This window comes from Trematosphaeria pertusa, assembly GCF_010094035.1.
Source record: "Trematosphaeria pertusa strain CBS 122368 unplaced genomic scaffold BU26scaffold_5, whole genome shotgun sequence".
In the NCBI taxonomy this organism is placed as follows: domain Eukaryota; kingdom Fungi; phylum Ascomycota; class Dothideomycetes; order Pleosporales; family Trematosphaeriaceae; genus Trematosphaeria; species Trematosphaeria pertusa.
In genome coordinates this window covers 2,157,980-2,171,165 of record NW_022987216.1, presented here as the reverse complement: position 1 = coordinate 2,171,165, position 13,186 = coordinate 2,157,980, and the positions used below count along the sequence as shown (strand labels likewise).

Below are 13,186 nucleotides of genomic sequence, written 5' to 3'. Positions count from 1 at the left end.
AGGAAGAAATCGCGGAGCGACCCATCAACGGCAAAGCGCGACTTCGGCTGATCAGCGCCATGCCGGGATACCTCCTTCAGTATGAGCTGTACTCTTTCCAGGATCCATACCTCATGGGCATGCTACAAACGCTGCTCTCGGACCGTGTTATCAACCAGGACCGTAAAGTCTCAGACCTGTTGGCATTACCAGCAAAAGCTGGGAAAACGGAGCACCTAGCGACAGTTCTATCTCACTATTAGAAAGCCACTGAAGGAGCCATTGAGCACATCGAGGAGAAGGACAAGAACTACCACCAGGCGCTGGACGAGTTGAATCATGCGGCGCGATGGGGGCAGCTGTTGCTGGAGCTGGATGAGTAGCAGCTCTTGTGCCCGATCAGAAAACGATGCCCTTGCATCTCGCCGTCAAATTGTTTATCAAAGCAGAGCTCGGAAACGACGCTGGTGATCCCGACTTTGACTTTGAAGGAGGACTAGAGAGTGCTGAAGAGTAAGAGTGAGCCAGTCCCCTGAGATTGATTCGGCGGACGCGTGAGGTTGTAGCATAAGCGCCCAGAGACCGGTCCGTGGGTCACAGAACCCGGGCAGGCAGAAACAGTCAAATCCGATCAACTGCGGCGCTTATCCCCGGATTCCAAGGCTGGCCCTGCATATATGGGGATGCCGGGGTAAGTGTTGGAGATGTGGAGAGGACACTGCGGGGCACGAGTGGGGCAATCTCCAACGTCAAGCTGCTGACGAACCTCTAACCTGCGACTGAGACACGGCCACAGCGAAGCTCTAGCTTCTTCTATGTTGGCTCCTGTTGGGTGCATCTCGGCAATTGTTTGCATACCAGATTGAGCTTGCTGAGAGGCTGCCGTTGAGGGATAGAGACGGCATCTCTGAGCCTGGTCGATCCCCCGCCTCTACCTCGGTCGCTTCTTTGAGCGCATTTACCTAGGTCCATACACTTCACTGGGCTTTTAATCTCGGTCGACGTTCCGACTTTGGTATTTTCTTTTCGCTTCCGATAATCATAAACAAGAATGCCTTCGGCCACCGAGAACGGCGCCAACGGCGTGTCCAACCACGGCATACCCACTTCTTGCCCGTCATGCCCGAGTCCCCTCAAATACTCTGGCTCCCTTGACCACCTTCCATACTTCGAAATCTCGCCCATCATCGGTCGAGAATACCCGACCGTCAAGGTTACGGACATCCTCAACGCGCCGAACTCTGAGGAACTAATTCGAGACTTTGCGGTCGTCATTTCTGAACGCGGCGTCGTATTCTTCCGGGATCAGGATGACCTGAACATCGCGGACCAGAAGAAGTTTTGCGATCTTGTTGGGAAGTTCAGTGGAAGACCAGCCGAGAACGGGCTGCATGTTCATCCGATCTATCGCGACCCGGGGAATCTGAAGCTGCCGGATGGGTCCACAGACGAGAACATGTAATTTGCGCCTACGCTCCCGCATGCTTGGTACTGACGATCCCAGATACGTGATCAATAGCGAAGCTCAGAAGAAGATCTACAAAACGATGGCTGGCCGGGCCGCCACAGAACCGCGTGACCTCTCCCGCGAATGGCACAGTGACTCCACGTTTGAAACAGTCCCCTCCGACTTCTCATTCCTTAAAATGGAAGAGACACCTCCACATGGCGGCGACACGCTTTGGTGCTCCGGCTATGAGATCTACGACCGCATGTCGCCATCATTCCGATCGTACCTCGAGACCTTGACCGCAACCTGCGCGCAGCCCGTTTTCCGGAGTGCTGCGCAAGCCGGCGGATATGAGGTTATGAGCCCACGAGGCAGCCCACTAAACGTAGGTGATGAGTTCGCGCCGAGCCATCCCGTAGTCAGGACGAACCGAGTCACGGGGTGGAAAGCGATCTTCGCCGGCGTCGGACTACATGTTACGAAGATCAACGACGTGTACAACTACGAGGACCAGGTGATCAGGGAATACGTTATGAGGCTGATTACGCGGAATCACGATTGCATCGCGAGGATGAAGTGGACGAGGAACGCGGCGGCGATTTGGAACAATAGTTGCGTGTGGCATGCTGCTACGGTAAGTGCCTCCTACTTTTCGAGAGAATATTGGAGACGACTCAAGGATCGCGCTAATACATTTTGATAGCCTGACACCCATCTTGTTGAGGGCAATCGCGTTGGTGTTAGGGCGTCCAGCATTGGTGAGGTCCCGTATTTAGATCCGAATTCGAAGTCTAGGAGAGAGGCGTTGGGTATTCCGCCGTTCTAGGAGTCTTATTGAGTTTCTTTTCCAAACTGTCAATTGTCTTTCGAGAAATTATGAACTATGATAGGGAGAAACCGATTGTAGCTTGCAAGCCCCCGGCCTTTCTCGTTCGTGCCCTTCGACCGACTTGTTCACCGCGCGACTAGCCACAGCTGAAGATCTGATATCGGGTAGGTGGCAAGTATTGAGGAATGAGTTTGATTGTTTGAGACTATGGGAAAAATGGCTATATACATACTTAGGTACGACCTAAGGTCACGTGAACTAGTAACCATATCCCGCAACATCTGACCATACTCCACACAATCGCACTCAATCTTATCACAATGCGTCACATCGCAGCGTGGCTACCTAAGTAGGGCCACTTCGTAGCATAGCTGCTGGTTGGTTCAAGCTATATGGGAAGGAATTTTGCTGGTATGGCAGGCAGAGCGTTCTTGGGATAAGGTCCTGGGGGCGTGGAGCATTCCGAGATGGTGGTGGTAGAGGGGAGATTGAGGACCCCGGGATTATGTGTTCGTATATCAATTCGCGGATCTTTAGTGGTAGGGCTAGGAAGACCTTAGGTCTGGCTACGGGCTGGTTTGGAAAAATAAGTTAATCTTCCCTATCGAATCGCCCGTCGCAGTGTTTGGTGTTGGGCCACATGGGGATTGTAAATCAGCCCGTGTTGGCCGATTGTTCAGTGACATTTCTTTACTGTGGGGCATAGCCTCCAATTCTTCAAGCACCTTTGAAAATTTCCGCTTGCTCTTTATTCTCTCATCTTTGCACCGCGACGCACTCTGCTGGCATCGAAAGAGTCGGAAAAGGAATGACTTTGGGGGATCGTGCCATGAAACATCCACCCGGATGTATCTCCGGCGCTGCTAGAAGGCCTTTTGGAAACTATCGCCGAAGTCAAGGTATCGGAGAAGAGTTGCAGGAACTTAAGAGATTTAATGATCGTGCAAGCGGCGGGTAGAGTACATGGGTGTGGATTGAAGAGAATGTGAAGAATAGCGCTAAATCTTGCAGCCGTGAAGCCCTAATTACAAAACAGATGTGGGAGAGTTCCTGGGTGTTGCTAGCCAAGTTTTTGTGCCGACAGCAAATTTGCGCCGCCCATATTCAGGCCTTTCCGAAGTGAAAATGGAACCCACGCCCTTCCGTCCGGAACCAATCATTATACGGCCCCAACAACTCATCCTCCGTCACGCCGAGGTCTTCTGCGCACATGTCGCTAGCCTCCCAGATGATATTGACCGAGAATTTCCTTCTCAGCTCCAACAGCGACCTGAACTGGGTGTCTTCTTCCAGTCGCCTGAGAGACCGCAGCTTGTGCTCAGGCGTCAATCTCCGATCATAGTCGAGCAGCAACCTCACATCGAACCGGAGCGCGAGGGTGCGCAGACCCAGGCATCGCGAGACCAGGTCGTGAGCACCAAGACCCCCGGGCAGGTACCCGCCAATGGGGTAACAATCCCATGCGTACTGGTGGTTGCTGCAATGATATTCGAGATGGCGCACGCTCATAAAGCCTTTCTCGCCCGGGAATCCCTCCAGGAAAGCATAGAATTGGATCTCCTTTGCGTCGTCGAACGCGATCGTTGTGCGGCGGAGAAAAAAGAAAACGACTTCTTGGAAGACCTGGTGACTGGTGAAGGAGATGGCAGGAAGGGCTTTTGCTGAGAGAGCGGAGAAGGTACCAGGTAGGCGGGAGGTGGGGAATGTTATATGGCTGGGGAGATCGGCCATAGCGTATGCATATATTAGTTCTCGGATCTCCAGTGGAAGGGCCATAAGGCATAGCGATGCGGGTGTCTGTATTTAGGCTGCGTGGAGGGGAAGACTCGAGTACGGGAGACTCGAGCACGGAAGACGAACGACTTTGGACAGACACTTGGCGAGTTTATACATTGCGGGCCTTCCCGGGTACTCGGGGTTAAATCTCGTGGTTGCGAAAGTGTACTAAGGGCGCAGTACGCGGATTGAGGGCCCGTACTCTGATGAAGAATAAAGGGTAGATTATAAAAGCATTCAGCGACAGACTTCTTGTGAATTGAATAACAAGTGCCTATTTTCCATGGAAGCGGTTCAACAGCAAGCTGAGTGGCAAGCTAGCAAAATGGATATTCACCTCCTCACTTTGTGAAGGCTTGGCCATACTGTTCGTCATTCACCGATCGCTTACCCCGGATATTCATCTCTTGGAGCCACTTGCGACTGGGAATGTCTCTCTAGCAATCCTTTGCCCCCATCGACAACCAACAAAATTTTCCACCTCCACACTCACCCGGCTTCCCTGCTTCTTGAACTCCAGGTCAAACCACGAAGCTGTTATACGATTATGATGGAGAGGTATATTGCATTGTATAATGTAGGTAGCGAATAAGGCATATGCGGAAAATGCGAAAAACCAGGGCCAAGGTGAAGCAATGTCGTTTGAGCGCCGCTCGGTGGCCTGCCCTTGACTAGCGCGGATGGATTGAAGCCCCCTATACTTATTGACGACTCCCAGCCTGCTGGACGTAGCTCGAGACATGCGCCTCCACCTTCACATTCCTCTCCCGCTTCTTGAAGCCTTCTTCAAACCACGCCACGAGATCCTTCAGAACAGCCTGGGGCTCCGCGATAGCACCTCCGTTGGTTAGAGGAGGCAACGATCCAATAGGTGCCGATAGGAAGCGACATCCTTCGTACTTTATGACCAAGTAACGCAAGGCTTGCGGACTTTCGAGCAGCCTCTCATAGCCGTAATACGCCGCAATCTCTGCTCCTGTCCGGCCAACCCACCGACGCGTGTCCCGGTCGAAGGTATACAGCGCTCCAGCATGTGCAGTCAACGTTAGGTTGTGGAGGCCTGGACAAAGTGCAACGAAGGCTTCCGGAAAGAAGATGAGCCGGGCCTCCTCGAAGATGACGCTGCGGACGCTCTCGAAAAGTCCGTTCTTTCGGAAAAAGGCCCGTAGCCCAAGTCCACAGCTCTTGCCGGTGATGGCGATGGCGGTACGGTGGAAGAAACTCGACAAAGCCTCGGCGTGAACTTGCCGATTGAGGAAGCACACCGGGGGTAAGGTTCTTGGTCTGAGAGTGAGCGGCGACAGCTCTGCCTCATCAAAGAGGCTGTTGATTGGGACTCTGAATGTGTCCGGAAGGTCTGTCATGGCGAGTTCGTAGATTTCCTGTCGCACTTCTGGAGGTAGGCTCATGAAGCCCGTGGGACGGTGCTCCTCGTGTTTGCGTGCATTGCTTTTGTTGATTGTAACGCACATTTTTTCGGCCCATAAGACGGTCTGGGGGATTGGAGAGAGGTAAGTGCAGGATGCTGTGAGGTGATTTTATAGAGTGCCATTCTAGCCAGAGCGGAGGAGGAATGGTGCTGTACCATGGTATTCAGACCAGCGCAAATTTTCCACCTCAACACATCTATATGGCAACTCTTGACGAACTACAGCGTGAACCATGTCTCAACGCTACAGATTATTATCGGCTCCCAAAAAATTGCATACCGAATGGCATAGTAGTGCCGGAATAGGGGAGCGACTCAATTTCTCCACTGATTGTCAGTGTTTGCATCCGGTGTGAATCGGTGCAGGCATCCGAAAATGAGCCTACGTGAAAATGAGCCTACGTGATGCCCCGTAAGTCTCAAGCATCGCTAGCATCGCTACCGTCCATCATCATGGCGATCATTTGGAAGGGCTCTCACTGATGTTTCGGTTGCGCGCCGTAAACCGCCCCGGCAACTCGCTGCGACCACGGCACGCACGTTCACCCACGTCAGTAACGGCGGCAGGGCGAAAAGTTCGATAGAGTGCTCGAAAGTAATCAAGCGAACACACGTTGGAAGTTGTATGGTAACCTGTTCGCGCTGATGAAGCGTGGTCGCGTGACTAGCCGGAGGTAGCAGTGCGAATGGACTTCGTCTGCCCGACTGTACCTCTGGCAACGACAAGCATGAGAGATGCAAGGGAGAAACAGATAGAGTGTAAAAAGGTACTCGATAGAAGAAAAGAGGCTTCCGCGTAGGGGGAGTTCAGGTCGGCGATGGAAGCTGTTACCCTGCTATTCCCAACGGCGTAGGACTGGGAGGAAGCGGCTGCTTGCGGCGACCAACGCCCAAGGACTAGGCTATTGAGGCACCATACAATTAGTCGACATTCAGGGGAAAGCCATAGCATCCGCCCTGTTCTCTGAGGCATTGAAGAAGTTTGCGCGATGGATGAGGGAAGGAACCCCTCATTTTCGGCCCCTAGCAACAAACAAAGGCGGGCGCGGGGCACGCTAGCCGAAAACACAACTCCAGGGCTCCATCGCTGCTGCCTGGTCCACCATTAGTTAAGCCATCACCATCTGCCGGTTTTCACATCACGATACATCATGTTTCCTCTTCTTTCCCTCCCAAGTGATCTGCTACAGCCCGTCATTGATGCTATTGACGATGGCGCCACCCTCGTGGCCCTTGCCCAAACCTGCTCGATGCTGCAGCCTCTCGCGGAAGCCCAACTCTTTAGAAACGTCTACATTCGCAATGGGCCGGATGCACTGAAGCTTTCGGAGGTCCTGGAAGGCTGCCCGCGCCGCTTCGACTATGTCTACACGCTGGAAGCCACGCCGAGCCCTTTTGATTGGGCGGGTATCGAGAGACTGCCGGACTTGGTGCAGAGGATGAAGAAGCTGCGCGAGCTACATGTGGAGAGCCCGCTCATCAATGCACATCGGTATATGCCTTGGTGGGCTGAGGGACCGGTGGTGGAGTACATGGGAATGTTCGAGAAGGCAAACGATCTCAGCATCGCGGAGGCGCCTCTTAGAAATCTCACGTCATGTGCGATGCATACCCAAACCCACTCTCGTGAAGCGGCTAACAAGCGCAGTAACCTTCCACTCCAACGGCCCCAGCACACGATATTACCACATACGCACCATACTACCCGTTCTCCTTTCGCGCACCCTCCGGTACCTCCACGTATCCTGCATCAACATGATCGGGGATTTTGGGGGCGACAATCTCGGTGACGAAAGGGGACGAACACCTCTCCAAACTCTCATTCTTGACGAATGCTACATCACTCCAACAGGTCTGCGTACCATTCTCTCACTCCCACGGAATCTCGTCTCGCTTTCGCTTAGGGAGACAGATAGGCACCTTGGGCACGGTGGAAGCAAGCTTAATGAAGACATCGGCATCGTTCTGTCGGCACTTAGTCAGCAGAGCCACTCACTGCATTTTTTTCAGCACAGCTGTCCGGGTTTCTTCGAGCACCGCCCCCAGAGCATTCGAGAGCTCAGAGCCGCTTGGGAGCAGCTGGAGAGATACGCGAGAGCAGCGAATGACTCTCCCGGCTTCTCAAAGTTCGCACAGCTTAGGACCTTGGAATTGAGCTGGCTTTCCGTTCTTGCCCATATTCTCAGCAATCCAGCCTTGGCGCCTCCTGCTCTCGAAACGTACCGCCTCATGGAACTGGACTACGGTTACGAGGGCAACTGGGAACACATGCCCGCACACATCTCCGCGGTCGCATCAGCAACCCCTTTTAAATGTCTCGAACTCCATACCCTGCCCTGTCACGCACACCCCAGCCGCCTCTCTCGGACATTCATGCTCGAATCCCGCGCGAAGAAACTCATCGAGGTCGCGCGTATCGTAAAGTCGCGGAACGCCACAACGGCTCTTGTGAGCTATGAGACAAATTTTGGCACTATTCCTCCGTATTTGTATTGCGAGGAGCAGCCGAAGAGCAAGGTGTGTTTCGAAAGTGAGCGGTTCTGGAAGGAAGAGGAAAAGTATGCGAAACTGGTCGCTGAGGGAAAACATGAAGATAGGTTGGGGGAAGAGGAAGGGCCAGGTGATGACGGGACGGTGCTTGCTGCGCGGATTATTACGGGGTATCGATGCTTGGGACTCGCCGAGTTGGCCTAAGCGCCGGAGAGCGAGCAATGGAAGAGGCGGATATTCACGGGCGAGGGAAATGGTAGGAATGAGAGGGGCCGAGGAAAATACGGCTCCGGGGGTGTCTAAGCCCTCGGAGATCTGTGTTTATTTTTTTGATACGGCCTAGATCCAAGCGACATGTCCGAATATCCTAACTATCCCAAAGAACATGCTCCAGGGCTAGCACATGTCGACATACTCTACTACCCCTGGACGATGTCCCATCATCTGAAGCTTGCCATATACAGCGGGTCCTCGGCAAACTCGACTTCGACGCTCACCCTTCCCCCAGCCTCCCCAAACTTCTTCCTCAGGAAGTCCACATATGCCCTAGGAATCTCCTCCTGCTTGCACCCCAAAACCCAGGCATACACTTTACAACAGGTGAAGATAATCTTGAGCGTCTTCAGCGACTTGAGCTCTGCCGCGCGCGACAAAAGCAGATTCTCGTCCACCGCATCCGGCTCCGCAATGGCATACGAGGCCTGCCCAGTAGCACGCAGCACGGGCCGCAGCAAGATCTGGACGGTCAGACTAGTCAAGCCCGCGCATTGCGCTGCGAGGTACGAAGGATACGGAGAATGTACTGGCGACGTCAGCGACGCTTCCGACGAAGAAGCAAACCGTTTCATGGCGTACCAACTCAGACTGCGGACTGCCTTGAAGCCACTGTGCTCTGGGAATTGGGCGAGGAAGTGGAGCAGTTGGCGCTGGCTCGTGCACCTATCGCTGGCCCAGAAGTTGGTGCGCGAGATGTAGATGAGTGTGGCTTCTGTGTGCGTTTGCCGGCTCGCGAGGCAGATTCCTGGGAGCGTATTGCGGTAGAGCGAAGGGAATGTGAGGGTCATACTCAGGCGGATGGGGAAGTCTGGGTCCAGGGAAGACATGGCGAGTTCGTAGACGCGGTCGCGCAGTTCGCGCGGGAGGGAGAGGAACCCGTGGAACTTTGATGGGGCTTGCGCGACTGGTGGGGACTGCGTGAGGATTGATCGAATCAGAGTCAGCGGCATGGTTGCGCTGTTGGGGTTGTCTTTCTTCCTGCTTTGGGACTGCACGGTCTGGTCTATGATGGAGTAGCATGTTATAAACATACGGGGGACGCACACAAGGCACGGGGTACACACGGGGGTGAATACTACACACACATGCCCTAGGTACGGACACGAACACATTGTGCGTACTTAGCGGTGCATACAAGTCATCCCTTCTTCATCCTAGGGTTTTTAGGGAGGTTCTCGTCCCAGGACGAGCAAGATGGATTCACACCGGGACATGGGACCACTGAGGACGTTCAGGCTTTCCCGAAATTCCCAGTCTTGGGCTACAAAACATAGCGGAAACCATGGGCACGATCATGCCTCGCGGTGACGAGTTCGGATGTGACAAGTCATGGGGAGTAGGTGTCTCTTCCTGTCGCCGGGAAGTGCCCTGTTGCATGATATAGCTCGTATTCTTACATGACTTCATGGGTTCCTATATCCATGGTAGTAGCCTTTTCTTCCGCGACTTCTGCAATCCGCTCGTGTCTCCATACTTGCCTTTTCATTGATATGCTCTCAAGTGACAGGCGGGGTGTCCAGGTGGTTCGCCAAGGGTATGCATCTCACAGTATCCTCCCCAGCAGAAAAGCCTAATATCGAGAAATATAGTGCCTAGGACCCTCGATACCTTATGTTCCCAAAGTGTTCCTGAGACTTTAATAAAGCGCGCCGTCTGATTGGCCCATCTGTTGGCGGGAAGTGGAGATGCGTACTTGGAGTACCAAGAAGCGTACTAATGGTACTGCCTCGCTGTCGTACCCCACGTCGGGCGCGTCCGCCCTTCAGGCTCTTCAGAGGCAAAAGGAACGAGAGAAGGTACGTAGCTTGACTAGACGAACAATCTTCTACCTCGCAGAGTCTTCATCGGGGGATGCCTTCGAAGGTAAGAGGCAGGGAGCCAGACCCAGCAGATTAGATATCCATAGTACCCACTGCGGATCCGCTAGTGCCGCCACATGGTCATGTGATGACGTGTTCCCGAGGCAATTGGGCTTGGGAAGCGTCGGAGAGTTTGCTGTTCTGGCCTTTGCGTGAGCGTTGGCACCGTGATGGCGACTATGTCAGCAACGGGTGCTGGCTACGGGAGGCCGCAGCACGAATTGCTTCACCGCGAATGTCACAAACAATTTTTGTGTGCGGATGGACCCTCCCGAGGCTCGCGGAAGCTCTGAGGGGCCGAATCAGGGCGCAGGTGTTTCATCAGCAGGCGCGGCTGGACGAACCACAGGCGGGCTATTATGCCCTCTTCCAGCAAGCAGCCACGGAAGTGCGGGGCAGCACGCCCATCGTCGGCTCGCGGGTGGCGTGAGGGACAATGGCGCGTCGACGAACCGGGGCCCAGATGCCGATCCGTTGCGGGGCTTACCAATACGGCCTGCCGCAGGCGGGGTACTTATGCGCGCCCCTCCTGCCCGTGCCCGCCAACCTCTCCCACCAACAACACCCTCATTTCTCCCCAACGACACTCAACGACCGACCGCACACCACCGCACACCACCGCAATCATGGCTGCCAGCGAGTGCCCAGTCAAGAAGGCCAACATTGGCGGCGGCGGCACCCGCAACCGCGACTGGTGGCCCAACGACCTCAAGCTCAACATCCTCCGCCAGCACACGGGCGTCACGAACCCCATGAGCAAGGACTTCGAGTACGCGGCCGCCTTCAAGAGCCTCGACTACGATGCCGTGAAGAAGGACCTGCACCAATTGATGACCGACTCGCAGGAGTGGTGGCCCGCCGACTTCGGCCACTACGGCGGCCTGTTCATCCGCATGGCCTGGCACAGCGCCGGCACCTACCGCGTCTCCGATGGCCGCGGCGGCGGCGGTGACGGCCAGCAGCGCTTCGCCCCGCTCAACAGCTGGCCCGACAACGTCTCGCTCGACAAGGCCCGCCGCCTGCTGTGGCCCATCAAGCAGAAGTACGGCAGCAAGATCTCCTGGGCCGACCTTCTGCTGCTCACCGGCAACGTCGCCCTTGAGTCCATGGGCGTCAAGACCTTCGGCTTCGCAGGTGGCCGTCCCGACACATACGAGGCCGACGAGTCCGTCTACTGGGGCGGCGAGACCACGTGGCTTGGCAACGAGGTCCGCTACTCCTCGGGCAAGGAGGGTGTAGCGGGCGGGGGTGCTGGTGTAGTGGACGGCGACCAGCACAAGAAGGAGCACGGAGACATCCACTCTCGCGACCTGGAGGAGCCGCTGGCGGCTGCGCACATGGGTCTCATCTACGTGAACCCGGAGGGTCCCGATGGTATCCCAGACCCGGTCGCTTCCGCCCGCGACATCCGCACCACCTTCGGCCGCATGGCGATGAACGACGAGGAGACCGCCGCTCTGATCGTCGGTGGCCACAGCTTCGGAAAGACCCACGGCGCAGCGCCTTCCGAGAACTGCGGTCCCGAGCCAGAAGCTGCTCCCCTTCACCAGCAAGGCTTCGGCTGGCAGAACAAGCATGGCCGCGGCAATGGACCCGATACCATCACATCCGGCCTGGAAGTCATCTGGACTGCTACGCCCAACAAGTGGAGCAACAAGTACCTTGAGTATCTCTACAAGTACGAGTGGGAGCTCACCAAGAGCCCTGCCGGTGCCAACCAGTGGGTCGCTAAGACGGATGATGCCTTCATCCCTGATGCCTACGATCCGAACAAGAAGCACAAGCCGCGAATGCTGACCACCGATCTGGCCCTGCGCTTCGACCCCACATACGAGAAGATCACCCGCCGCTGGCTCGACCACCCGGATGAGCTTCACGATACTTTCGTTCGCGCCTGGTTCAAGCTGCTACACCGTGACATGGGCCCGCGATCCCGCTGGGTTGGCCCCGAGATCCCCAAGGAAGTGCTCCTGTGGGAAGATCCCATACCACCAGCGGACCACCTGACCATCAACGACTCCGACGTCGGCGAACTGAAGAAGCAGATCCTCGCCACTAACGTCGAGCCCACCAGCTTCATCCGCGCCGCCTGGGCGTCCGCCTCGACATTCCGCGGCAGCGACAAGCGCGGCGGTGCCAACGGTGCTCGCATTCGCCTTGCACCCCAGATCAACTGGAAGGTTAACAATGCAGCGGAGCTCAAGCCCGTCCTGACTGCGCTGGAGAACGTGCAGAAGAAGTTCAATGACTCTGCACCCGGTGGAAAGAAGGTCTCGTTGGCCGACCTCATCGTTCTAGCCGGTGTCGCGGCCCTGGAGAAGGCCTCCGGCATTTCTGTACCCTTCACGCCCGGCCGCACCGACGCCTCGCAGGAGCAGACCGATGCGAAGGCCTTCGAGCACCTCGAGCCGGTTCTTGACGGCTTCCGCAACTACGGTGTCGGCACATCTCGCGCGAAGACCGAGATGTTCCTCGTCGACAAGGCACACCTGCTCACCCTCTCCGCTCCTCAGATGACCGCTCTCGTCGGCGGCATGCGCGCCCTGAACGCCAACTGGGACGGCTCAGCACATGGCATCCTCACCAAGCGCCCCGGCCAGCTGACCAACGACTTCTTCGTCAACCTGCTCGACATGGGCACCGAGTGGAAGCCAACCGACGAAAGCAACGAGTTCTTCGAGGGCGTCGACCGCAAGACGGGCGCGAAGAAGTGGACTGCCACCCGGACCGACCTCATCCTCGGTCACCACCCTGAGCTCCGCGCTGTCTGCGAGGTGTACGGTGCGTCGGATGCGCAGGAGAAGTTCAAGAAGGATTTCGTGGCTGCGTGGGACAAGGTTATGAACTTGGACCGGTTTGATGTGCGGAGCACGGCTGGTGTGGAGAAGGCCAGGCTTTGAGGGATAGTAAGGTCTAAGCTCTAATCCAACGGCTTGCATGGCGTCATGACATGGTACATACCTATGGCATAGGGTAGCAAATTGAAGAAAAAAACTATTTACATTGCAGGAGTAGTTCCTTCTCTTCCACTGATAACGTTCTGGTGTTTTGCTAACTGCTCGCTCGCTCGCTTCAACATCCATAGTCAAGTCGGCCCG

At 55.6% G+C, this 13,186-nt stretch overlaps 6 protein-coding genes across 6 annotated transcripts; 3 read left to right on the top strand and 3 right to left on the bottom strand.

The window, feature by feature from the left end:
- Positions 1–775: 775 nt before the first annotated feature.
- On the top strand, positions 776–2,321 carry BU26DRAFT_603789 (taurine catabolism dioxygenase). Its single transcript, XM_033835461.1, has 3 exons — positions 776–1,437; positions 1,484–2,063; positions 2,133–2,321. The coding sequence occupies exons 1-3, from the start codon at positions 1,031–1,033 to the stop codon at positions 2,253–2,255; spliced, it is 1,110 nt and encodes a 369-aa protein (XP_033686359.1). The 5' UTR covers positions 776–1,030; the 3' UTR covers positions 2,256–2,321.
- A 1,041-nt stretch (positions 2,322–3,362) lies between these two features.
- Positions 3,363–3,989, bottom strand: BU26DRAFT_563295 (uncharacterized protein; the record flags this gene model as incomplete). The annotated part of the gene is made up of 1 exon (XM_033833148.1): positions 3,363–3,989. The coding sequence occupies one exon, from the start codon at positions 3,987–3,989 to the stop codon at positions 3,363–3,365; it is 627 nt and encodes a 208-aa protein (XP_033686358.1).
- Positions 3,990–4,633: 644 nt separating this feature from the next.
- On the bottom strand, positions 4,634–5,801 carry BU26DRAFT_281421 (uncharacterized protein). The gene has a single exon (XM_033821513.1). The coding sequence runs from the start codon at positions 5,504–5,506 to the stop codon at positions 4,736–4,738; it is 771 nt and encodes a 256-aa protein (XP_033686357.1). The 5' UTR covers positions 5,507–5,801; the 3' UTR covers positions 4,634–4,735.
- An 813-nt stretch (positions 5,802–6,614) lies between these two features.
- BU26DRAFT_563293 (uncharacterized protein) lies at positions 6,615–8,157 on the top strand (the record flags this gene model as incomplete). The annotated part of the gene is made up of 2 exons (XM_033833147.1): positions 6,615–7,062; positions 7,112–8,157. The coding sequence occupies 2 exons, from the start codon at positions 6,615–6,617 to the stop codon at positions 8,155–8,157; spliced, it is 1,494 nt and encodes a 497-aa protein (XP_033686356.1).
- Positions 8,158–8,393: 236 nt separating this feature from the next.
- Positions 8,394–9,179, bottom strand: BU26DRAFT_563292 (uncharacterized protein; the record flags this gene model as incomplete). Its single annotated transcript, XM_033833146.1, has 1 exon — positions 8,394–9,179. One exon carries the CDS (start codon positions 9,177–9,179, stop codon positions 8,394–8,396), a length of 786 nt encoding a protein of 261 aa, XP_033686355.1.
- A 1,479-nt stretch (positions 9,180–10,658) lies between these two features.
- On the top strand, positions 10,659–13,139 carry BU26DRAFT_518024 (catalase/peroxidase HPI). The gene has a single exon (XM_033828718.1). It carries the CDS (start codon positions 10,715–10,717, stop codon positions 12,986–12,988), a length of 2,274 nt encoding a protein of 757 aa, XP_033686354.1. The 5' UTR covers positions 10,659–10,714; the 3' UTR covers positions 12,989–13,139.
- The last annotated feature ends 47 nt before the right edge of the window (positions 13,140–13,186 follow it).